At 41.5% G+C, this 27,130-nt stretch overlaps 1 protein-coding gene across 1 annotated transcript; it reads left to right on the forward strand.

Annotated features, from left to right (window-relative positions):
- The first annotated feature begins 6,769 nt into the window (after positions 1 to 6,769).
- Positions 6,770 to 25,301, forward strand: c13h5orf15 (chromosome 13 C5orf15 homolog). Its single transcript, XM_071339451.1, has 3 exons — positions 6,770 to 6,984; positions 18,487 to 20,015; positions 23,329 to 25,301. Exons 1-3 carry the CDS (start codon positions 6,867 to 6,869, stop codon positions 23,461 to 23,463), a joined length of 1,782 nt encoding a protein of 593 aa, XP_071195552.1. The 5' UTR covers positions 6,770 to 6,866; the 3' UTR covers positions 23,464 to 25,301.
- Positions 25,302 to 27,130: the final 1,829 nt, after the last annotated feature.

Raw genomic sequence — 27,130 nt, forward strand, 5'->3', positions numbered from 1 at the left:
CTCAGCCCTTGCACTATCCACTTTCCCTTGGGGGAATCCCCGTCAAAACCGGATGTAGTTTGATTGCCATCTAAAGTGGAGGTCCAACTCAATAATGTTGCCCTATTAGCCCTCACATTACTTTGAGGGAGCGACTGAACGACTTTTGTCACTTGCGGGGTTGATATGACCCACAATTCAATGCAAACTGTCAAACTCTGGTGGCTGTGAAGTGTCAAATGTAATCAAAAAGGCTGCATTTTTTGGCATGTCAGAAGGCTGGGTTTCTGTACAGCACTTTGAGATATCAGCTGATGTAAGAAGGGCTATATAAATACATTTGATTTGATTTGATTTTGATACTGTCCCAGAGGGGGGTGCTCTCTCTGCTGTTTCCTTTAGTCCACATTCATCTCCTTTGTTTTGTTGATGTTGAGTGAGAGGTGGTTTTCCTGATACCACACTCCGAATGTCTTCACCTCCTCCCTGTAGGCTGTCTCGTCGTTGTTGGTAATCAAGCCCACTATTGTTGTGTCGTCTGCAAACTTGATGATTCAAATCAAATTTATTTATATAGCCCTTCTTACATCAGCTGATATCTCAAAGTGCTGTACAGAAACCCAGCCTAAAACCCCAAACAGCAAGCAATGCAGATGTAGAAGCACGGTGGCTAGGAAAAACTCCCTAGAAAGGCCAAAACCTAGGAAGAAACCTAGAGAGGAACCAGGCTATGAGGGGTGGCCAGTTCTCTTCTGGCTGTGCCGGGTGGAGATTATAACAGAATATGGCCAAGATGTTCAAATGTTCATAAATGACCAGCATGGTCAAATAATAATAATCACAGTAGTTGTCGAGGGTGCAGCAAGTCAGCACCTCAGGAGTAAATGTCAGTTGGCTTTTCATAGCCGATCATTAAGAGTATCTCTACCGCTCCTGCGGTCTCTAGAGAGTTGAAAACAGCAGGTCTGGGACAGGTAGCACGTCCGGTGAACAGGTCAGGGTTCCATAGCCGCAGGCAGAACAGTTGAAACTGATTGAGTTGGAGGCGTGCGTGGCCACGCAGTCATGAGTGAACATGGAGTACAGGAGGGGGCTGAGCACCCAAGTGTTGAGGGTCAGCGAAGTGGAGATGTTGTTTCCTACCTTCACCACCTGGGGGCGTCCAGTCAGAAAGTCCACGACCCTATTGCACAGGGCGGGTTTGAGACCCAGCGCCTCCAGCTTAATGATGAGCTTGGAGGGTACTATGGTGTTGAATCCTGAGCTGTAGTCAATTAACAGCATTCTTACATAGGTATTCCTCTTGTCCAGATGGGATAGGGCAGTGTTATGGCGATTGCATCATCTGTGGACCTGTTGGAGCGGTATACAAATTGAAGTGGGTCTAGTGTGGCAGGTAAGGTGGAGTTGATATGATCCTTGACTAGTCTCTCAAAGCACTTCATGATGACAGAAGTGAGTGCTACGTGCGGTAGTCATTTAGTTCAGTTATCTTTGCCTTCTTGGGTACAAGAACAATGGTGGCCATCTTGAAGCATGTGGGGACAGCAGACTGGGATAGGGAGCGATTGAATACGTCCGTAAATACACCAGCCAGCTGGTCTGCACATGCCCTGAGGACGCAGCCGGTGATGCCGTCTGGGCCGGAAGCCCTGCGAGGGTTAACACATTTAAATGTCTTACTCATCTTGGCCACAGAGAAGGGGGGGGGGGGCACTGTATTATCCTCAAAGTGGGCAAAGGTGTTTAGTTTGTCTGGAAGCGAGACGTCGGTGTCTGTAAAGTGGCTGGTTTTCTTTTTGTAGTCTGTGATTTCCTGTAGACCCTACCACCCTGCCATGTATTGGAATAAATGACCAAACTATGAAACTAGCTAGCCAGCTATGGGTAACTGTAGCTAGCTACCTGACAAGAGTGCTAGTTAGATATGTTAGCTTACTAGGTACATTAATAGCTTTAGGTTGGTTGTCTTTAAGCTCAACTTCAAGATTTCCACCAAGGACGTTGCCTCTCCGATCATCACTCTCTCTCGCTTAGGCAAGGGACATTTAAGGTACACTCGGATGTGACAATGTAAAATGTAATTCAAGGGTTGAGGGTTTAGGGCCAATGCCTGTGTTTCAAACTCAAAGTAGACAGCCCTAAACCCTCAGCCCTATGCCCTTGGGGGAATCCCCGCGGACATATTTGTCATCAGTACAAAATGTATTTTTATTTTATTTAACTCTTATTTTACATGGAGAGTTGACTGAGAACACATTCTCATTTACAGCAACGACCTGGGGAATAGTTACAGGGGAGAGGAGGGGGGATGAATGATCCAATTGTAAACTGGGGATGATTATGTGACCATGATTAGCCAAGCAAGGGAAGTTTGCAACGTAAGCCCCTCAGCCCTAATTTTTAATAGAGTTTGCGAGTGTACACTTATGTTCACTTCGGGGCCTGAAATGCCCCATAATTCAATTTGCGATGATTGTACATCCCCTAAAAAAATTCTGCCAAAATGTAAAACCTCAATGTCAATATGGAGTCAACATACAGGTGTAAGTAAAAACGAATGTAAATAAGTTAGAAATCGTGCTACTAATGCACAAACACGTCTCATAAAAGTAATGATGTTTTTGTTTGGTTAGCTTTTGGAAATTGTAGAAATAAAACATTGTCCTTCTTCAGAAGTAGCTAGGGAGGCTAACTTTATTTAGCTAATTAATTTGCTAGCTATCATACATTAGACACATATTAAAAATTATATAGTTAATATAAGCAGACATGCAATCATAATTGACTGTAGCGCATATAATGCACTCACAAGCTACTGGTGGCTGAAAACACAATCATCGCGGAATGAACGAGTGATGAATTTCCGGGCAAGGGCGGTCCATTTAAAAATGTTCCTTCCTCCCTCGCCCCTTGTCCTGCAAGTTTTTTATTTTTATTTATTTAATTAATTTTAATTTTATTAACAACAAATCAATACAGAAAGTACATGAGCCAACTGCATTTACCAGTTGGCTCACCAATAGGATATTATTTTGGGAACCAATATTCTAAAAACAAAGAAGTATTTTTACACAATATATCCCGATTATTCCATATATAATATCTGTGTGGAGAAAAATTGTGTTTATAAATTAAGGACCATGACAAGAAAACCTGCCGATGAAAAGCAGAAAGGAATTTTGTCACTGGAATTTTGTCAATATTATAATTGCAAAACAACATGAAGTTAAGGCCACCAAAAGTAGAGAAGACATTATGAGGAATAAAATTCCAGATAGAAGTGGGTCTTCTTAGGAATTGTTTTATCCAATTGATCTTAAAAGTATTATTTCAAGTAGTAAAGTCCAGAAAATTCAGTCCACCATTCTCATAAGTGTTCATTACAACAGTTTTCCTAATGTAATGGGTACGGTTTCTCCAAAGAAAGTTGAAAAGCATCTGGTCTATCTTCTTGCTTATTTTACTGTCAAGATATAAAGATAGAGCGCCATATGTCAGTCTAGAGATACCTTCGGCCTTGGTTATTAGGACTCTACCTTTTAAAGATAAGTCCCTCTGTAGCCATTGATTTAGCTTCTTCTGGGTATTTTTAATAAGAGGGTTAAAATTTAGTAAGCCTCTAGACTTCTGATCCTTTGTAATGGTTATGCCTAAATATGTAAGTTCTTCTTTTACTGGAATACAATAATATGAAGGTGTCACACAATCTTTGACAGCTATGAGTTCACATTTATTAATGTTAAGGTATAGACCAGACGCGTTGGAAAAGGATTGTATCACATTGATCGATATGGGAATTTGGTTAGCGTCTTTCAGAAAAAGTGTAGTATCATCAGCCAGCTAGCTTATAATAATTTCTTTACCAGCTATGGAAATACCTCGTACAGGACTATTATTTAAAGAATTTGCAAGAAGTTGGGTGATTAATAAAAACAGGTACGGGGAGATAGGACAACCTTGCCTAATTCCTCTCTTTAACTCAAATCTAGGTGAGGTGCCATATTTCAATTTGATAGAGCTGTTACCATTTGCATAGAGAGTCTTAATAGCCTTACAGAAAAAATCCCCAAAGCCAAGTCTCTCAAGGGAGTGGAAGAGAACCTGATGCTCTACTGTGTCAAATGCTTTATAAAAATCTAAAAATAATATGAAGCTATCCTCAGTTATTAGGTCTGAGTAGTCAAGTATGTCTAATACTAGTCTGACATTGTTAGAAATATGTCTGTTCCTCATGAAGCCAGACTGTGTTTCATCAATGATTGCATCCAGGACTTCTTTAATTATTTTTGCAAGTAGTAAGGCTAATATCTTATAGTCATTATTAAGAAGACAAACTGGATGCCAGTTATCGATGAGCAGCACTTATTTTTTAGGCTTAGGTATCAGTGTTATTAACCCCTGACTCATTGTAGGAGGGAGAACATTGTTTTTAATACTCTAAAAAGACTTCAAATAGGAAGGGAGCTATTTGTTCAGAAAATCATTTGTAAAATTCTGATGTAATTCCATTAACACCTGGTGATTTATTGTTCTTTAGATGTTGATAGACTCTATAATCTCTTCAACTTTGATGGGTTCATCACAATGTTTAGATTCTATATCACTGATAGAGTGAACATTATTCAGTGAGTTAAAAAACACATCTGTGGATTCCTGACAGTACGTAGAGCTATACAATTTTCTGTAAAAATTGCTACAGTATTTAGCGATTCATTTTTGGTCATCTGTAATATCACCATCAATGTTTAATTTATGGATAGTGTTATTTTTAGAGTGAAATTTCTCAAGTCTAAAGAAATAGGACGAATTCTGTTCTCCCTCCTAAATCAATTTTTTCCTAGATCTAATAAAGGCTCCTTCTGCTTTTAATCTATATACAGTGGGGAGAACAAGTATTTGATACACTGCCGATTTTGCAGGTTTTCCTACTTACAAAGCATGTAGAGGTCTGTAATTTCTATCATGGGTACACTTCAACTATGAGAGACGGAATCTAAAACAAAAATCCAGAAAGTCACATTGTATGATTTTTAAGTAATTAATTTGCATTTTATTGCATGACATAAGTATTTGATCACCTACCAACCAGTAAGAATTCCGGCTCTCACAGACCTGTTAGTTTTTCTTTAAGAAGCCCTCCTGTTCTCCACTCATTACCTGTATTAACTGCACCTGTTTGAACTCGTTACCTGTATAAAAAACACCTGTCCACACACTCAATCAAACAGACTCCAACCTCTCCACAATGGCCAAGACCAGAGAGCTGTATAAGGACATCAGGGATAAAATTGTAGACATGCAACAGGCTGGGATGGGCTACAGGACAATAGGCAAGCAGCTTGGTGAGAAGGCAACAACTGTTGGCGCAATTATTAGAAAATGGAAGAAGTTCAAGATGACGGTCAATCACCCTCGGTCTGGGGCTCCATGCAAGATCTCACCTCGTGGGGCATCAATGATCATGAGGAAGGTGAGTTATCAGCCCAGAACTACACGGCAGGACCTGGTCAATGACCTGAAGAGAGCTGGGACCACAGTCTCAAAGAAAACCATTAGTAACACACTACACCGTCATGGATTAAAATCCTGCAGCGCACGCAAGGTCCACCTGCTCAAGCCAGCGCATGTCCAGGCCCGTCTGAAGTTTGCCAATGACCATCTGGATGATCCAGAGGAGGAATGGGAGCAGGTCATGTGGTCTGATGAGACAAAAATAGAGCTTTTTGGTCTAAACTCCACTCGCCGTGTTTGGAGGAAGAAGAAGGATGAGTACAACCCCAAGAACACCATCCCAACCGTGAAGCATGGAGGTGGAAACATCATTCTTTGGGGATGCTTTTCTGCAAAGGGTACAGGATGACTGCACCGTATTGAGGGGAGGATGGATGGGGCCATGTATCGCGAGATCTTGGCCAACAACCTCCTTCCCTCAGTAAGAGCATTGAAGATGGGTCGTGGCTGGGTCTTCCAGCATGACAACGACCCGAAACACACAGCCAGGGCAACTAAGGAGTGGCGCCGTAAGAAGCATCTCAAGGTCCTGGAGTGGCCTAGCCAGTCTCCAGACCTGAACCCAATAGAAAATCTTTGGAGGGAGCTGAAAGTCCGTATAGCCCCGCGACAGCCCCGAAACCTGAAGGATCTGGAGAAGATCTGTATGGAGGAGTGGGCCAAAATCCCTGCTGCAGTGTGTGCAAACCTGGTCAAGAACTACAGGACACGTATGATCTCTGTAATTGCAAACAAAGGTTTCTGTACCAAATATTAAGATCTGCTTTTCTGATGTATCAAATACTTATGTCATGCAATAAAATGCAAATGAATTACTTAAAAATCATACAATGTGATTTTCTGGATTTTTGTTTTAGATTCCGTCTCTCACAGTTGAAGTGTACCTATGATAAAAATTACAGACCTCTACATGCTTTGTAAGTAGGAAAACCTGCAAAATCGGCAGTGTATCAAATACTTGTTCTCCCCACTGTATATTATCCTGTTTATTTTGTAACTCAATTAGTTCCATATTCTCCTCCCCCGAGAGGCCGGCTGGGGACCTCTGAGAAAGGGAAGTTATCTTAATGATCACCTTTTCCTCCTCAGCTCTTAGCAATATTACTACCATATTTTCTAAGGTATTTGGACACCTCAAATTGAAAGAGCTCCCAGTTCTTGCAATAAGATTTATCTTCACGGGCCCTCTCCCAAAAGTGTATACTCGTCAGACGTTATGGAACGTCACTAGAAGTGTCCACTTAATTTGAGGGGTGAGGGGATTGGGTGTGTCGTTTAAGTGTTTGGAATGCTGCCAGTGTTTCTCGTTTCTGTTGTTCTCCGTCAGCTTTTCACGTCTTAACCACGCCCATCAACAATCACCCAAAACAAAGATGGCGGCTTGCAGGGAGACGAGACGCAGCTGGAAAATTCACTGTGCATTTGCTGTGTTTATCTTGTTACAACTATTTCCTCTCAACTGTATTTCGGCACCGCTGGAACCCGAAAACGGTATGTTTTATATTCACCATGAAGTTGCCATGGAAAATGTATGGTTAGTTTTATGGTGGGAGTAAGCTAGCTTGCTCACAGTTCCAACACGACCAGCTTGTGCCGCCTAGTGACTTGCCAAGGTGTCAGATGACGAGGAACATGGCAGACAATTCTGTCAGAAATATAAGTTATTACGCGTTGAAAACAACTGGGAACTCAGAAATCTCTGATTCTGAGTGTTCAAAACCAGTGGCAACTCGGAAAAAAACGAGCTCTGACTGGGAAAAATCTGAATTCCAACTCGAACTACACCTATATTTTCTCTGAAGGAACATAAAATAACATTAAAGTTTAAAAAAAGAAATCACTACACATGAATTTAGTTTCAAAGTTAAAGTACTTCAAATAAATATAAGGTCAGGGGATACAATTACAATAAGAATAGTGTTTTTTGGTTGACTAATTCTAGAGATTTTATTAAATATTGGATTTCTAGTAAAACTATATTGCATTTGGGGACAGATTTCATATACAATTTATGAGAGAATTAAGAAATTAAGGACAAATTCAGTAGTTTTTTCATTTGAATAATAACATATTACATCTCATTCATTTCATTAATGAAATTAAAACTGTAAATACTTAACTCGCTCCAAATTAACTAGAGTGACACTCATAAATGTGTATAATAGTTTCCCCTTATCACAGAAAAGGCATATGTCCTCTTAAGTACATGAATTTAGACAAGTTATTGCAAGGGTATATTTTGTGCAAGATTTAAAGTACATTTATTTTACTTGATTTGTTATAGAACATTTGTGAGGGAGCAACCAAGCTTTCTTCCATTCAATTTCAGTATATGCATTCTAGAAGAATTTCACTCTAGGAGAGATAGTGTTCTTCGAGTTAAAGTAATCTTAAGAATGTGTAATTACATTTCTTATCCAGCAGGGGGCAACCTAACAAATTGTGCATCTATCTTGACATGTTCTCTGAAACAGATGAGATTTCATTGAGTAAGTCCTCAAGGTATTGCTTTGCATGTAGAATTAAATTCTTTATAATGTACTGGAAGTTATGTTTCTACTTTCTATAAGAGTATATTTAATCCTTTTATCAAATAAATCAAGGACAAATATAATATTTCTTTCAAACCACTTAGGTAAGAACAAAGACTTGTTTTTAACAACAATATCTTTGTTGTTCCACAGAAGTGCCTTGTGTGGTGAGAAGTTGTGGACATAATATAGTTTCCAGGCTAAAAGGGCTTGTTCAGGAAATTTGGACAGTTTGATGGGTAATTTTGCTGGAGAATAGTTGCATTTCCACAAATTGAAGACCACCCAATTTCATAAAGATATGACAGGGAATGAAGTACCATATAGATTCAGAGCTAAGCATACATCCTTTTTATCCAGTTTACTTGAAAGGTATTGTTGTTATCAATTAAATCTAGCACTTAAAGCCCACCATCAGCTCTTTAGTTTGATATTAGACTTAAGTTTGTTTGTTTGTTTTTAAAATAAAGTCTAGGAAAGTTTCGTTGATATCCTTGCTGGTTTGATCAGCTCCAAATAGCGATAGAGCAGGGTAGATAATGTCAGACCCTCTGCTTTGGACAATAAAACCCTTCCAGTAATAGAGGTCACGCAGGAACCAGTTATTAAAGAGGGATTTAGTTTTCTTTAATCTCTGAGAGAATTTGAGATGTTGATGGAAAATGTTTTTTTGCCATGTGCACCCCTAAATATTTCACAGTCTTTTACTGGAATATTCAACAGATTGGTAATTTGAGTTATGTATGGATAATATTTCACATTTATTGAAGTTAAGATCCAGAGCAGAAGAGAATGATTTTATAATAAGTGCAATAGCAACTTGATCCTTGTCTTTTAGAAACAGAGCTGTATTGTCTGCTAATTTAGATTTGTATTTATTTTCCAAATATTGAAATACCTTTTTAATTCAGGGTTGTTTAAAATGCTAGTAGATAGTAATTCTACAACTAAAAGGAATAAGAAAGCTGAAATAGGGCAACCCTGGCATACACTATGGTGAATATGAAATATTTGAGATGTTTTGCGATTAATCAGAATAGAACTATTCATATCTTTATAAAACCTATTGATAACAGAGACAAAGCTAGTCTCGAAACCAGAAGTGTACAACATATGTTTTAGGAATTTGTGTTCAATTGTATCAAATGTTTACAAAATTCGAGGAATAAAATAATAGCCTTTGAGTCAATTGAATCAGCGTAATCAAGTCTAAAACTAACCTAATGTTACAGCTGATCCGGCGACCTTTCATGAAACCTGTTTGGGTTTCATTAATGAGGTGGTTTAGGCCCATTTTTAAGTCTATTAGCATATGCAAACATATGTATTTAATAATTTAATAGGTCTCAAATGATCTATGAAAAGGGGATCTTTATCAGGTTTTGGTATCAAGGAAATAAGCCCTTGTTTCATGGTAGTAATCATCGCCGCTAGACATTCTTGGAACATGTTGAATACTGGTCCCTCTAAATGTCCAGAAAGACCATCTGTTCCAGGTGCTTTGCCCTTCTTCATAGATTTAAGAGCATCTCTAATCTCTACTACAGAAAACTCATCTTCACATATGGACCTGAACTCATCAGAAATAATTGGAACATGATCATGGACATGTTCCATAAAATGTTCACATTCTATTAAAATTAGATTTATACAGATTTTCATAGAAAGAATACACAAAGCTAGAGATGATCTTGGGGGTCTTTACACAAGGCATTGTCAATATTTAATGTAGAAAGAGATTGTCTCTTCTAGTTCCTTTTTTCAAGGGCAAAAAATGAGCTTGTTTTTCTAACCCTCAACCCATTTTTAGCTCTTTAGCTAACTCAATGTACATTTGATATGTTTCTTCCTCTGCTGTAAGGGTATCCCTTTCTAAAAGAACATTTCATTTATTAAGTGTAATGGTGATATCTTACTTTTGAATTTAAATATTTCTCAATTACTTTCAGGCTTTGGTTCTAAATAATTTGAAATAAACAAGTCTATGATCAAGTTCTTTATGCTGTTGTTAAAAACTGGATCATTTAAGAGTGAATTATTACGTTTCCGGAATCCTCGAATGCCCTTGGATTTTTCAAAACATTCTAACTTCAATAATATCATTTTATGATCAGTCAAAGGAGCATGTTTGACTTCTTGTACATACTGTAAAAGTGGGGGAGAAATGAAACAGATACTTTCTGGATCTGACCATCATTGACCTATTACACCAGGTGTATTCGTTTAAGTTTGTGTTAAAGAAGCGCCATGGTTCAATCACTGTCAGTTTACTGCAAAATGAGGTGATGTTACTATTCTGAGATCTTTGAGCTAGTCTAGGTGGAAATCTATCTAAAGAGTTATGAGGTGTTTCATTAAGTCTCCAGCTATTATAAGCCATGTATTTGTATACTTGTTTTGCAGCTGCAGTAAGCTTATCAGCAAGATCCAAAAATAAAGACTTATTTGAGGTGTGAGAATCAAATAACATTTTATTGGTCACATACACACATTTAGCAGATGTTATTGCGGGTATAGCAAAATGCTTGTTCCTAGCTCCAACAGTGCAGTAATATCTATCAATTGTACACATTGCATATAATATAACAATCATTATTTAGATTGGAGATTAATGTCTTCCATATTTGGACACACAATACTTTGAAATATCACCTCTAAACTTATGAAGCAATATCATAGTGCCAGCTGAGTGGTTAGACCCCTGACTAATAAACAGTATTTCCCCATTGTGATTTCCAAAAACTAGAATCTGAATCGCAGGAGTGAGTCTCCTGGAGTAGAGTGAAATCTACATTTAGTGTTTTGTAAACCCCTGCGTTTGGAGATACAATATTTAGTGCATTGAATTCAAAACGTTGCCTAACCTGACAAAAATAAGAAAACAAATACAGTGTAGTGATATGAATAACTAGTTGAACTAGTAAGCTAGGTAGCTGTTAAGAGAATTTTGTTCTCCAGGTACATAACCCAATTTAATTATATTACTCAGTCTGCAAACCAGAATTTGTAAGATCCTGGTCGAATGAAACAGATGGCGGCCCAGCTAAAAGATAGTCAAAAAGGTTTATTCACGGGAACGTTCTAAAGTCAAGAATACAAAACAATACATTTTATACTGACTTCTCACGCCCACACATTCACACAACCATACGCACACACATACACACAACCATACGCACACACATTCACACAACCATACGCACACACATTCACACAACCATACGCACACACATTCACACAACCATACGCACACACATTCACACAACCATACGCACACACATTCACACAACCATACGCACACACATTCACACAACCATACGCACACACACCCATACAAACAGATGCACACACAGGTCCTGCTACCCAGCCGACAGAGATTAGTGACCTTGTCCTTGAGACGTACTCCCTGTTCTCTCCCAAATCTCTAGTCAGGTCGGCACCAAGCTCAGACAGTCTGTGTTTAAAATACCACAAAGACATATTGTTTTACCCTAATTCTGACTAGGACTACACATTTACTGATTATGATTTTATACATTCTAATCAATTCCATTACATTCTAATCAATTCCATATGTTTCAGGGCGGAATATTCTAATCATTCAATTAACAGATAATTCTCAACTAACAGTAGCTAGTAAGGATACCTGCGCTTAGAGAGAACTGGACTACCCTAAACCGAGGTAGTTGTGATCAATCCGATGAACCCGTATTCACATTTACCAACCTGGTGATTTTATAAAACAGGGTGAATATAAAAATGACAATCGACTTATTACTCAAGGAATTTAGCTAATTCAACGTTTTCATTTGACTTAGAAAGAATAGGACGACATAGATTAAGTCAATGTAGCTATATACCTGAGCACAGCGTTTTCAAAACATTTAGTACAATCATGACATTCACTTGACGTCCTGGCAATCGATTTTCTTTCCATCAATAAATGCAGAAGGGCTGCTGAAAGATGCTCTCTTCCCTTCTCTTGCATTTTTTTTACCACGAGGTCAACGTTTTCCCCTTGCAGCAGCATCTTCTGGAGTGAGAGCCTCTTTGATGCGTAGTTTATTCTCCATGAGAAGCCTGGACTCCTTGGCTTCTTTCCGACAACACTGTAGATTCTTGTTGTGAACCGCATGATGGTTGTCCGCGGAGATCCGTCGTCCCTTCACTTTCCCAGGCAGTGCACCACGTCGATGATGTGCGGGAGCTTGTCTCGAATCCTGGGTGCTACTTTGCCGAGGATGTCGATGAAAACGCTCCGTATGTTCTTCCCGTCTTCTTCTCGCGCCCCATGCAGTTTCAGGTTCCATCTCCGGCGCTGGACTTCCATGACATTCTGTCGCAGTTGGAATTCTGTCGCAGCTGGAGATTTCACCTGTTGCAGTTTCTGTATTTCAGCTTCCATTGTCAGTATTTCTTTCACTATGGGTTGACACCTGATTGAGGAGCTGCTGCACAGTGGCTGAGAGCGACTCCATTGATTTGAAAATAGTCTGTCTTTTCAATGATGGCCAGTTTCTCAAAGATGGCCTTGAGAATGTCAGGGTTGGCAGAACAATTTGACTGCCCTGTATTTGGTAGGAGGGCTCTTACTCGGCGTCGGTGGCAGTGGTGAAAATAAGGATTCTTTTGCCATGAGTTCTGGAAAGTCTTCACGTGGGCTGCATGCTTTTGTTTCGCTGCTAGCATCTGAGGGGGCAAACTACCTACCCCCCAAGACAGCTACAGCACTCGATGTCACAAAGGCCAAAAAGATAATCAAGGACAACAACCACCCGAGCCACTGCCTGTTCACCCTGCTACCATCCAGAAGGTGAGGTCAGTACAGGTGCATCAAAGCTAGGACCGAGAGACTCAAAAACAGCTTTGATCAAGGCCATCACTGTTAAACAGCAATCACTAACTCAGAGAGGCTGCTGCCTACATAGAGACTCATATCACTGGCCACTTTAATAAATGGACCACTAGTCACTTTAAACAGTGCCACTTTAATAATGTTAACATATCTTACATTACTCATATGTATATACTGTACCTTATACCATCTATTGCACCTTGCCTATGCCGCTTGGCCATCCATATATTTACATATTCTTATTCCATCCCTTGAGACTTGTGTGTGTGTATAAGGTAGTTGTTGGGGAATTGTTAGATTACTTGTTAGACATTACTGCACTGTCAGAATTAGAAGCACAAGCATTTCGCTACACTCGCATTAACATCTGCTAAACGTGTATGTGACCAATAACATTTGATTTGAGGTGATAAGCATCTGTTCAGCCATGCCTTGCCTTTTTCGGTTACTTCTGCCCATGTAGTAGTGTGATCACCGCGTTTTCCAATCACCTTCTGTTACTTCATATAAGTAATCCTTGAATATTGATCATAATCTTCCTAGTTTATTGGGACATATGTTCAAATACACCCGATCAAAGTGATGCCATCTTGGGTCATCTCCACTCGGGCCTCTTTCAAGAGCTCTGAACATCACTGACAGCACAAAGACAACAGGAGCAATGCGTCTGCTATTCCAGCACAAACATGATCAGATCAACAAGGCTATATATGCTTACTTTAATACACTGAAAAAACGTAAAGATATAAACAATTTAGTCCAATCAATGTTGCTAAATATCATGTGGCTGTCCAAGGTACTGTGCTAGGACAACCCACAGTTGAGCTAAGCTTGCATCAATCAATCAAATGCTACTGCAGCAACATGTCATACTCTTGTTCCAGACAGCATCGGATACAAAGACTACACATACTGAGACAGAGGGGTGCTGTTTCCCTCGCAGGGTTTCTCTGGTTATAGTCAGCCACTTCCGAATTGATAGAAAATTAAGGAAACACATATTTGGGGAATTATCCCCAAATATTCATGAACTTTAGTTATCTTCAGGTTAGAAATCAGCTATAGAAAGATGCCAGAGATTCTGATTTGGATAACTGTTAAAAAAGATTTTTCCTAGTCGGTGCTCGTCCCCCCGAGATCCCAGTTATCGTGAACACACTGAAATCTGAGAGTTTCCAGTTGTTTTGAACGCCGCATAATCTTTCATGCATTCTTAACTAACAAATCTGATTAATAGGTCGTTCTATTTGATTCCAATCACTTTTTGACCTCACCCCTTTGAATGGACCTTTCCATTTCCCCATGGTAGAAGTGGGCAAAGTGACTTTGGACCTGTGTGCCAAAACATTCAGATGGAGTTGCTGTAACATATTTTTTTAACCTTTAATTAACTAGGCAAGTCAGTTAAGAACAAATTCTTATTTTTTATGACAGCCTTGGAACAGTGGGTTAACTGCCTTGTTCAGGGGCAGAACGACAGATTTTTACCTTGTCAGCTCGGGGATTTGATCTTGCAACCTTTCGGTTACTAGTCCAACGCTCTAACCACTAAGCTACTTGCCGCCCTGTATGCTGGGAGTCGGGATGCAAGTACAGGCAGAGAATAATTTGATAAATAAACGAACATAGATAAAAAACACGAGCAGCGTACAGACATGGAACGCAGAGTCAATAACGGCTAGGGAAAGAACCGACGGGAGGGACAGTTTTATAGGGAAGTTAATCAGGCAGGTGATTGAGTCCAGGTGACAGGTGTGCGTAACAATGAGCAGTCTAACTACCTCTCGTGCCGGAGAGGGAGTATATGTGACAGTTGCTCAATGTTGACCGTTTTGCATACCATGTAAAAGCTTGCGAACATTGTACATAATTTTTTTTCTTCTGTTGCCTTTTAACATCAATTATCTAAACACATGAACATTTTTGCATATGTTGTAGCTTGGACCCTAATTTACATAATCTGAGGTTTATGTGCGTTGTGCCCACCATTGGTTAACACAGCATACTCTTGAATACAGGGTGGGTGTCATTTCAAAAATAGAAATATAATGCAGAGACTATTCCTTCAGACCACTGCAATTTAGTTGGTACATGTTAAATTGAACATTTTAAATTACTACCACAAGGATGACCGTCGCTCCACCCACCGTTGAATGTCAAGTTAAATGGAAAGTCTCTTTATTTCTATTATTTGAATCGATTTCTTATGGAATATTGAAAGTGTAATTTGAAGGTAGACTCAGCGAAATTACGTTGCCATGCAGTTATTGCGAGATGCAAGACTTCGCAGATTGCTGAATGTGCACACAAACAAAGAAGTTTGATCTTGACGTCTAGCCATTAATCTAGAAAGTTAGCAAACCAAATGCATAGCTGGAGATAGTTTATTTTACACATCTTAGATTTGTTATATTTAACTTATAGCTAATAAGCAGTGCTGTAGCATGCAGCTCCTGCGAGGCGGGTTGCCGCCAACCGCACCCAGAAAACAGAATTGAAAATCATACTGTCGGTATTTCGAAATAGATCGTTTATACTGTATAACGGGGTATCGCCCAAGCCTAAGTTCATGGTTATTTTCAACCTCTCCTTGTCCCAGTCTTTAATCTCCACATGTCTTCATTCCTGTTCCCAAGAACTCTAATGCTTCATGCCACAATGACTACTGGCCTTTATCACTCACATCTATAATCATTAAGTGATTTATGTAAGGTTGGTTATGGCATACATCAACTCCATCATCCCAGACATCCTAGAACCACTCCAATTTGCATACCGATCCATCGACAATGCAATCTCAATTGCACCTCACACTGCCCTCATCCACCTAGATAAGAGGAATAGCTATGTGACAATCCCAGGCAGCCGGTGGCACCTTAATTGAGGAGGACAGGCTCATAGTAATGGCTGGAATGGAATAAAATTGAGCTTGCCTCCATCCACACCGAAGGGGCTGCAGTGGAGCGGGTCAAGAGCTTCAAGTTCCTCGGTGTCAAATCACTAACGCGCACAGTTGTGAAGAAGGTGGCAAAGGTTTTGTCCTCAATTCTTGATGTTCTACAGCTGCACCATTTGAGAGCATCTTGACTTGCTGCTTCACTGCTTATTATGGCAACAGCACCGCCCTCGATCGCGTGGTGCTAAAGAGGTTGGTGCGGACAGCCCAGTACATTATTGGGGCCGGATTCCCTCCCATCCAAGACCTCTAAATCAGGTGGCGTGAAAGCAAGGAAAATCGTTATACTCCAGCCACAGACTGTTCTCTTTGCTTCCGTACAGCAAGTGGTACCGGTGGATCAAGTCTGAGACCAACCCGTTCCTGAGCAGCTTCTATCCAAAAGTCATTACACTGCTAAATAGCTAACATAATGTCTACACGGACTGAGTTGACCGTTTATTTTTGCACCGTCTCTATGCACACTCACCGGCCTTTACACTGACACCACACACAACATGCACACTGACTACACACACACACACACACACACACACACACACACACACACACACACACACACACACACACACACACACTCCCATACAATCAACATATATGTTGCTGATACTTGGTTTATCATATCCTGATGCCTAGTCACCTTACCCGTATACATATCTACCTTTATCACTCTAGTATCCCTGCACATTGTAAATATGGTATTGGCACTGACCCTGTATATAGGCTAGCTTACTTCTCGTGTTCTTATTTCCCATGTGTTTTTGTTCTACCTTTTTATTTTTAGTGCTACATTGATATTGATTACTGCATTGTTGGGTTTTGAGCTAGCAAGAAAGGCATTTCACTGTACGTGTGCACGTGCCATTAACTTGAATCCCAGCTACAGAGAGGTAGTTAGCTAGCTAGTAGCACAATGGATTAGTGTTTAAAATAGTCACTATAGATTACTCTCTTCGGTGTTGGCGAGCTAGCCTGTGTGCGCACAATTTCCAACAAAAATATGACCTTATCTAAGGCAGGCCTATAGCTAGTTTTCTAAGTTTCTTATTTTTTTTGGGTGGGGGGCGGGGTTCTGTCTGCACATGATTTTAATGTCTATTTTTGACTTGACAATGCTGTATTGGAGATTGATATAAAGCTTGTCTTCATGGGAATACTTTATTTTTACATTTTATTTAACTATGCAAATCAGTTAAGAACAAATTCTTATTTACAATGACGGCCCCCCCCCCCGAACCCGGACAACGCTGGGCCAATTGTGCGCCGCCCTATAGGACTCCCAATAACGGCCAGTTGTGACAACCTGGGAACCAACCAGGGTATGTAGTGATGCCTCTAGCGCTGCAATGCAGTGCCTTAGACCGTTGCGCCACTCAGGAGGCCAGGAATACTTTTCCAATAGCTTCCTTATCGCCTTCTGAAAGTGACTTACAAAAATCATATTTTGAGAAGAGATCACATTTTGCACACAACATCTCTGGCCTTATCGTATCATAGCCAGTCTATGTTCCCTTTGTGTGCCATAGCCAAACTGTTCAGAGTTCCTCTTAGGAGCATTGCTTAATGCCACATTTAGGGAAAGCGATCCCATGTGGCCTGTTTTACAGGCATCCAAATTGACATTGCATGCTATCCAATATCCATAAGTGTTCTTCTCTGTGAGAAATCTAACCATTACCAACAGTAGCCATACACTGTGTGTGTGTGAGGAGATGCTGGGATTGCCCCAGAGTTTCTTGAGTTACAGAAAGAAAGGTGCCATCTGAGGTGTCGTCCTACACCGGTGTTTAACGTGTGAGGAGAGCAGTATTTGTGATGTAGACGTAGGAGAGATTGATGACAGACATTGCAAGAGGGAAGAAATCGTTAGACTTGGGGACATTTCAGTAGACAACATGTTGCGTATTATTTGGATGTCCCTCCCTTTACAAAGTCGACGGAGGATACTTTCCAGTCATTTACTAGTTAAAGAGGGTGTGTTTAGTCGCAAATTAATGTGTAACGAGATCGTTGCGACAAAGGTCTCCCTTTTATTCAATATTTATGCTGGCAGTAGCCTCAGGAATGAATACTCCCTTTCTTCATGGGGACCGCTAACTTAGGTGCGCAATTCCGCCGACTTTCCACACCCAGCTTAACCCTCAGCTTGGACGACGCCTATAAAAGTCCCAGGAGTAAAAAATCATGTTGACTCTCTAGTTGAATCGTGTCATTGATTGAGATGGAAGGTGCTAGAACAAACATCCCCCTCAGTAGATGCCCGACTGAACATCTTGTACACTTAGACTGCATAGAAATTAAGCTGGTATTTACTGTACACTGCACATTTTTACAGTGAGAAATGTATACTGAAACTCTGAGGGCAAAGAGAAACTAACGGTAGGTTATCTAATACAAAATCATTCAAAGTGATGGCGCAATGACAAACATTACAGATCAGACATAGAATGATAAGATGTGTGTCGTGTAAAATTAGATTAGGCCTATATCACTTGGCTACATTGTTCCACTAAAGATTTCACCACATTTATTTTCAAATCCCCAGTAGACTACAAATCGGTTAAACGCCCACGACTTGTTTTGCAAAGTGTGGAATGTGAACAAATGTTCAAGTGAATGCGGTGATTGTTTTCAATTTCTCTCATTTCCAGATTCAGTTGAGGTTAAACCACCTCTGAATCCAGGAGTTGTTGGTTCAGATCACTCCTTGCCTTTGGCAACTGCCAGCAAGGGTGCAGCAGCAGCTGACAGCACTGGCACAACAGACAGCAAGGCAGACACAGTAACCAATGACAAAGCTAGAACATCTATCGAGGTTGATGACACAGCAGTCATTAAGGCTGTAACATCAGACGTAAAGGATGCTGCTGCTACACCCAATGAGAGTGCTACGCCTATCAAAGACGCTACCACACCCATCAAGGATGCTACCGCACCTTTAGAAGACGCTACCACACCCATCAAGGATGCTACCACACCTTTAGAAGACGCTACCACACCCATCAAGGATGCTACCACACCTTTAGAAGACGCTACCACACCCATCAAGGATGCTACCACACCTTTAGAAGACGCTACCACACCCATCAAGGATGCTACCACACCCATCAAGGATGCTACCACACCCATCAAGGATGCTACCACACCCATCAAGGATGCTACCACACCCATCAAGGATGCTACCACACCCATCAAGGATGCTACCACACCCATCAAGGATGCTACCACACCTTTAGAAGACGCTACCACACCCATCAAGGATGCTACCACACCCATCAAGGATGCTACCACACCCATCAAGGATGCTACCACACCCATCAAGGATGCTACCACACCCATCAAGGATGCTACCACACCCATCAAGGATGCTACCACACCTTTAGAAGACGCTACCACACCCATCAAGGATGCTACCACACCCATCAAGGATGCTAACACACCCATCAAGGATGCTACCACACCTTTAGAAGACGCTACCACACCCATCAAGGATGCTAACACACCCATCAAGGATGCTACCACACCCATCAAGGATGCTACCACACCCATCAAGGATGCTACCACACCCATCAAGGATGCACCTATCGAGGGTGTAACAGCATATGTCGCACCGGCCACCAAAGGGGAGGTTATAGCTGAATCCCCTGCCATTATTAATAAAACAACTGTTGGCAAGGAAGTAGGACGGACTACTGAAGAACTACTTCCCAATCCCACTGATGCAGATGCTGCTGCCGCCTTTACCATGGCTGCAGATCCAGCCATCAGCACCACCACATCCAAGCCCACCCTGGAGAAACCAAGCTCTGCCTCCAACACCAAGCTTGTCGGTCGCATGAACCCTACAGAGGACGAGCAAGAGGACAATCTAGAGTCCCAGGCAGAGATTGACGTGTACGACAGAGAAAATGAGGACGATGTCGATGAGGACGGCGACTATGACCTGGTGCCAGCAGTTAAGGCTCCTCTGAACAACGACGAGGAGGACGACATCATGGTGGACGCAGACAATGACCCGGTGGTGCTCAGACCAGCAGAGAATGCTGGGAAGATAGACGTGCGTATGAAGGACACCACCATCTACACCATCCAGGATGAGGACTCACACTTCTTCTTCCACGTGGTCATCCTGGCCTTCCTGGTGGCCATCGTATACATCACCTACCACAATAAGAGGAAGGTAAGCAGAGGAAGAATACTTTATTAATCCATTCAAGACAGTTGTATTCTGTTGTACTGCACCTCATCTTCAACAAAAATATAAATGCAACAATTTCAAAGATTTTACTGTTACAGTTAATATAAGGATATTGGATATTAGCGGGAACTGGTACACGCTTTCGTACACGTCAATCCAGAGCATCTCAAACATGCTCATTGGGTGACATGTCTAGTAAGTATGCAGGCCATGGAAGATCTGGGACATTTTCAGCTTCCAGGAATTGTGTACATCCTCATCAATCTACACACAATACCTCAAAATGACAAATCAAAAACAGATTTAGACATTTTGCAAATTTATAAAAACAATTCACTGAAATATCACATTTACATAAGTATTCAGACCCTTTACTCAGTACTTTGTTGAAGCACCTTTGGCAGCGATTGCAGCCTCAATTCTTCTTGGGTATGACACTACAAGCTTGGCTCACCTGTATTTGGGGAGTTTCTGCAGATCCAAGCTGTCAGGTTGGATGGGGAGCGTCGCTGCACAGCTATTTTCACGTCTCTCCGAAATGTTTGATCCGGTTTAAGTCCGGGCTCTGGCTGGGCCACTCACTTTTCCTGAAGTCACTCCTGCATTGTCTTGGCTGTGTTCTTAGGGTTGTTGTCCTGTTGGAAGGTGAACCTTTGCCCAGTCTGAGGTCCTGAGCGCTCTGGAGCAGGTTTTCATCAAGGACCTCTCTGTTCTTTGCTCTGTTCATCTTGGAGGCCACTGAACTTGGGGACCTTCAATGCTGCAGTAATGTTTTGGTACCCTTCCCCAGCTCTACGACACTTCCTTCGACCTCACGGCTTGGTTTTTTCTCTGACATGCACTGTCAACTGTGGGACCTTATATAGACGTGTGTGTGTGTGTGCCTTTCCAAATCATGCTCAATCAATTGAATTGATCACAGGTGGACTCCAGTCAAGTTGTAGAATGGATGAATATGTATGAACTTTCCAATTTGTAAGTCGCTCTGGATAAGAGCGTCTGCTAAATGACTTAAATGTAATGACTTAAATGTAAATGTAGAAACATCAAGGATGATCAATGGAAACAGGATGCACCTGAGCTCAGATTTGAGTCTCATAGCAAGGATTCTGAATATTTATGTATTATTATTTTATATTTAACAAACATTTCTAAAAACCTGTTTTCGCTTTGTCATTATGGGGTATTGTGTGTAGATTGACGAGGAAAACATTGTATTTAATGCATTTTAGAATAAGGCTGTAACGTAACAATGTGGAAAAAGTCAAGGGGTCTGAATACTTTCCGAATGCACTGTAGAAAATGCACATTAGGTTGGAGAGGCTGAAGCAGTGGGTAGCCACTTTGTTTAACCTGCAAAACGGCAGGAGATGTAAGGAAAAGCACTCTTATTATCAAATCAAGTTTATTTTATATAGCCCTTCGTACATCAGCTAATATCTCGAAGTGCTGTACAGAAACCCAGCCTAAAACCCCAAACAGCAAGCAATGCAGGTGAAGAAGCACGGCGGCTAGGAAAAACTCCCTAGAAAGGCCAAAACCTAGGAAGAAACCTAGAGAGGAACCAGGCTATGAGGGGTGGCCAGTCCTCTTCTGGCTGTGCCGGGTGGAGATTATAACAGAACATGGCCAAGATGTTCAAATGTTCATAAATGACCAGCATGGTCAAATAATAATCAGGAGTAAATGTCAGTTGGCTTTTCATAGCCGATCATTAAGAGTATCTCTACCGCTCCTGCGGTCTCTAGAGAGTTGAAAACAGCAGGTCTGGGACAGGTAGCAAGTCCGGTGGACAGGTCAGGGTTCCATAGCCGCAGGCAGAACAGTTGAAACTGGAACAGCAGCAAGGCCAGGTGGACTGGGGACAGCAAGGAGTCATCATGCCCGGTAGTCCTGACGCATGGTCCTAGGGCTCAGGTCCTCCGAGAAAGATGTAGAGCATATTTAAATTCACACAGGACACCGGATAAGACAGGAGAAGTACTCCAGATATAACCAACTGACCCTAGCCCCCCGACACATAAACTACTGCAGCATAAATACTGGAGGCTGAGACAGGAGGGGTCAGGAGACACTGTGGCCCCATCCGATGATACCCCCGGACAGGGCCAAACAGGAAGGATATAACCCCACCCACTTTGCCAAAGCACAGCCCCCACACCACTAGAGGGATATCTTCAACCACCAACTTACCATCCTGAGACAAGGCTGAGTATAGCCCACAAAGATCTCCAGCACAAACCAAGGGGGGGGCGCCAACCCAGACAGGAAGATCACGTCAGTAACTCAACCCACTCAAGTGACGCACCCCTCCTAGGGACGGCATGAAAGAGCACCAGTAAGCCAGTGACTCAGCCCCTGTAATAGGGTTAGAGGTAGGGAATCCCAGTGGAGAGAGGGGAACCGGCCAGGCAGAGACAGCAAGGGCGGTTCGTTGCTCCAGAGCCTTTCCGTTCACCTTCACACTCCTGGGCCAGACTACACTCAATCATATGACCTACTGAAGAGATACGTCTTCAGTAAAGACTTAAAGGTTGAGACCGAGTCTGCGTCTCTCACATGGGTAGGCAGACTATTCCATAAAAATGGAGATCTATAGGAGAAAGCCCTGCCTCCAGCTGTTTGCTTAGAAATTCTAGGGACAATTAGGAGGCCTGCGTCTTGTGACCGTCGCGTACGTGTAGGTATGTACGGCAGGACCAACTCGGAAAGATAGGTAGGAGCAAGCCCATGTAACACTTTATAGGTTAACAGTAAAACTTTGAAATCAGCCCTTGCCTTAACAGGAAACCAGTGTAGGGAAGCTAGCACTGGAGTAATATGATCAAATAGTAGTAGTAGTAGGAAGGACCAAGACTATTCTAAAACATATTTGGGTTGGTTTTCTTCAGTTAGGCTTTGTCTTGAAATGGTCACTTTACACACAAATTCCCACACTTATGATGATTATGTAGCCTCCTTTTGCAGTTAGGCTTTTTGAGAGACTTCATTACCCTAATGGGTAGACAAGCTACATTTTTAGTGTGGGGAATCCCCATTCACGCCTCTTTTTGTGTTTCTTTGAAAAACATCCTGATAGCGCTTAGTGCAGTTACTTTTTGGTCTGTATGTATGAAGCATTTCAGAGTAGACGTTCTAATTTAGGATAATTTTAGCCTTTTTAGAGTAGGATTACATGGACAGAGGGGGCCTGAGCCTAGATCAGCTCTGCAACTCTGAGATGCTTTATGAATACTGGTTCAGGTTACCATTTTAAAAAGGTTAAAGGTCAATTTGAATATCCCCCTCTCTCCAGATCTTCCTCCTGGCCCAGAGTCGGCGCTGGAGGGACGGCCTGTGCTCTCGCAACAATGTGGAGTACCATCGGCTGGACCAGAATGTCAACGACGCCATGCCTTCCCTCAAGATGACTCAAGATTACATTTTCTGAGCAGAGAAGCAAGTTGAAAAGACTGAACTGAATTGAACAAACCTGTTTCCGGCTGCATTGTTGAAATGCTCGCTTGCCCACAAGCTTGCCCCACTTCCTCTTGCTTCAGGACAATCCTGGGCAGGAGGGAGTTTGATGGTACTTCATCTCTGTAATCGATAGCCTACACGTTTTCAAAGTTAATCCACGTACGTTGGAAATATTACTCTTTGTTTTGTTAACCATACTCTGAGTTTTGAAATTATTTATTTGGGTGACAATTACACTGGTCTATATGAAAAACATTCTCACTATGTTTAAGCCTTACTTTCCTTCTACACTTAATAGTTTTTCTCTCCTTTTGCAGATTACACACACAGAAAATTTGGATGTATAGATTGTCAGAATCAATATCAAGATAAATATGTTGTGATACTTTGCTTGTTAGTAACTAGTTTGCCCAGCAATGAATGAAAGCTATTTGTAGTGATTAGCCACAAAGCATTTGTAGTTGTAGAAATTAATATTGTAGGAATACAGCATACTACACCAGTGTTTCCCAAATCCTGTCCTCCAGTACCCCCCCCCCAACTAATCAAGCCCTTGACAAGATGAATCAGGTGTTTTTTGTTGTTGTCCTGGGCTACAACAAAAATGTATTGTGTTGGGGGGGTACTGGAGGACAGGAGTTGGAAAACTATACTACAAATATAGACCTTAATAAAATTGATAATTTTTACAGCAATACTGACAATTATTTATGTTGTGGTTATTTCTTATGCTAAAGCCATCCTCACTTTACTTTTCTTGACCTGCCAGAACACACCACCACATTTGATATTTTTCCATCATCTGGCATTTTACTGGTCTTAACACGTTGCCCAGATTGCTATACACTTATCCCAGGACTGGTCCTCCTTTCTGTTTTTTCGCTCGTTCATTCTTCTCTTTTTATCAGAAAGCTGCACTCTTCATATGGCCTAATGTGCATGTAAAGCACCACTTGGACACCGATTACTTTAGATCAATCAGCTCTCTGTCCCCGCTCTGGGGGCACATGCATCCCAAATGGCACCCTATTCCTTACGTAGTGCACTACTTTTGACCAGGGCCCTGTGGTTCTGGTCAAAAGTAGTGCACTGTGTAGGGAATGGGTTACCATTTGTGACGTAGACTCAGTCTGGAGGAAACGATAACAACCACCGTCGCTCACTCGTCATTACCTTAACGAGCCTTCAGTTCTAATGCCATTATCCTGTGACATGAATCCAGAATTATCAATTCTCATGCACTTGTCAATCGCTGTTAATTTTCCACTGTCTTTTCAGTACAGAGAAGAAGCATTAGCCTGAGTGCCAGGCTGTTTGTGCTAACGTGCCAACTTGTTGTCACTCATTGTCATGACGAGCATGTTTGCCTTGACAATGAGCGATGGCATTGGAAAGGGCACAAAGGCTGCGTCTACACTAATTTGTCTTTTCACCAATTACATCAGATCTTTTTCAGAGCTGATCTGATTTGGTCAAAAGGTTATTTAATCAACAAAATATCAGATTTGGGCTTTCTGTGGTGTAAACAGCCTAAATTGGGGACCAGGCTAGAACATAAATAGGTGGTGGATTTCAGCTCTGTCAGGAGCTGTGCGCACTCTGGTGCCACGACAATCGCTAAAGCATGGGAGGGAGATGTCATGCATGGAACAGATACGGTGTTGTGTAGCTTTCTTATAGCATGTGGTGGATGAACACTGCTTTTGCAATCAACTGTAGAGATTCTATAAAGCACAATTGTATATGGGTCACTTTTTGTCTCTTGCTAATGCTTCATTTGCTACTAAATAAATGTTAATCTGTTTCTTACATTTCTTGTAATTGAATTTATCTCCACAGCAGGTTATAAGAGTCATCAAAAAGTTAGTTGTATTCATCGTGAAGAGAAATGAATGCTTTTTATTTTTACGTTTTAGTCATTTAGCAGACGCTCTCACCCACATTGCAAGCTCCATGCTCTACTAACTGAGCCACACAGGAATTAATGTATTTGGAAATGAGCCTGTCATGACCACATGACTTTACAGTAACTGCTGAATCATTCCATTGCTAAAGTTGTCTTGTATGATGACAGAAATATACTTCGCTCTGAGTTATAGCTCCCTTGTGAGTAATCCTGAATCCTAAGCAGTATCAATGGCAGGGGTGGGCAATTCCAGTCCTCGGGGGATGGATTGGTGTCACAGTTTTGCCCCAACTAACACACCTGACTCCAATAATCACCTAATCATGATCTTCAGTTTAGAATGCAATTTGATTAATCAGCTGTGTTTGGTAGGGATGTGTGACACCAATCAGACCCTCAAGGACTGGAGTTGCCCACCCCTGGTCAATGGCATTGTGACCTTTCATGGTTCTGCATGGGTCTGCAGTTAGCCTATTGGTTAGAGCACGTTTGTCAAACTGGAGGGCCTACTGTCTGCAGGTTTTTGCTTCTCCCTTGTACTTGATTGATGAATTAAGGTCACTGATTAGTAAGGAACTCCCCTCACCTGGTTGTCTGTTTTTAAATGAAAGGAAAAAAACAAAACCTGCAGCCATGGCCCTGCATGAGTTTGACACCCCTGTGTTAGAGAGTTGGGTTAGTAACCGAAAGGTTGCTGGTTGAGTACCTGAGCCGACAAGGTGAAAACTCTGTCTGTGCCCATGAGCAAGGCACCTACAGTAACCCTAATTTGCTCCACGGGTCCCTTACTACTATGGCTGATCCTGTAAAACAACACACTGGATAGGTGCAGTGAAATGTATGTGATGATAAAACACATTCAAACATTTTTTACTAACTGAATGATGACATTACTGAGAGAGCTTGATATGAGTTGGGCCCTGTGGGTAGGTCTTGAAGGAGGTAAAGGGCCTGTTCTATATAGACATAAGGCTGCAGGTGGTCACATCACCACTGGATGGCAGTAGAGACACAACTCAGTGATGAGCAGACGGTAAACAGCAACTACGCTTGAGAACATTCAGAAGGGCACTTCTGGGAAGCTTCCAGCTTGAGGAAAAGAAAAGAACTTGGTAACTGTTTTAGCTTGAATGGATATGCCTATCATCCTGAAACCTGGCAAGCACAGAGTAGGCTAATTAATAACCATGTAAGTAAGTAGAACGTACTTAATTATTTACATGGTTGATTTCATGAACCTCCAACACTGTCAATTGAAGTGAAACCAAAGATTCCATTGCTTCACAAAAGCACATGATAGTGGGTAAATAAATAAAAGTTGGCAAAGCATTGACAATATGTAAACCCAAATCTGCAGTGATATTGATAACATGGGATGTCAAGGTCATGCAGGATGGTTGATTAAGGCTGATATTGGGCATTTTGGTTTTGTTATTTTGGCCTGCAGTTGGTAGGTGGGTGTTTCACCTACGAGGGGAGGAGGGGGCTCCCCATGCTGATAGGTCAATATATGGACTGGAAACCGGGGGGCAAGCCTCCCTCCGCAGATAGATAAAACAACTGGAATACAGCCAATGTTTATCCAAGCACACATCAGATGTATATGTTCTGGCTGTTGCTTTATCTTCACAGGGAGGTCAAGGTGTGCCTCATTGACAAGCTAGCTCTGTGTCAGGGCCTGTTGGAGAAAGGTTGCTGTTGTAGTCAATAGTTAGGATATATTATATTTTCA

This window comes from Salvelinus alpinus, chromosome 13 (assembly GCF_045679555.1).
Source record: "Salvelinus alpinus chromosome 13, SLU_Salpinus.1, whole genome shotgun sequence".
Lineage (NCBI taxonomy): Eukaryota > Metazoa > Chordata > Actinopteri > Salmoniformes > Salmonidae > Salvelinus > Salvelinus alpinus.

Bases quoted from the DNA above. Each gene is read 5' to 3' on its own strand.
- c13h5orf15 (XM_071339451.1), top strand. From the start codon at position 6,867: ATGGCGGCTTGCAGGGAGACGAGACGCAGCTGGAAAATTCACTGTGCA. The intron at 6,985-18,486 runs GTATGTTTTATA...TCTCATTTCCAG, and splicing joins ACCGCTGGAACCCGAAAACG to ATTCAGTTGAGGTTAAACCA. The intron at 20,016-23,328 runs GTAAGCAGAGGA...CCCTCTCTCCAG, and splicing joins CCTACCACAATAAGAGGAAG to ATCTTCCTCCTGGCCCAGAG.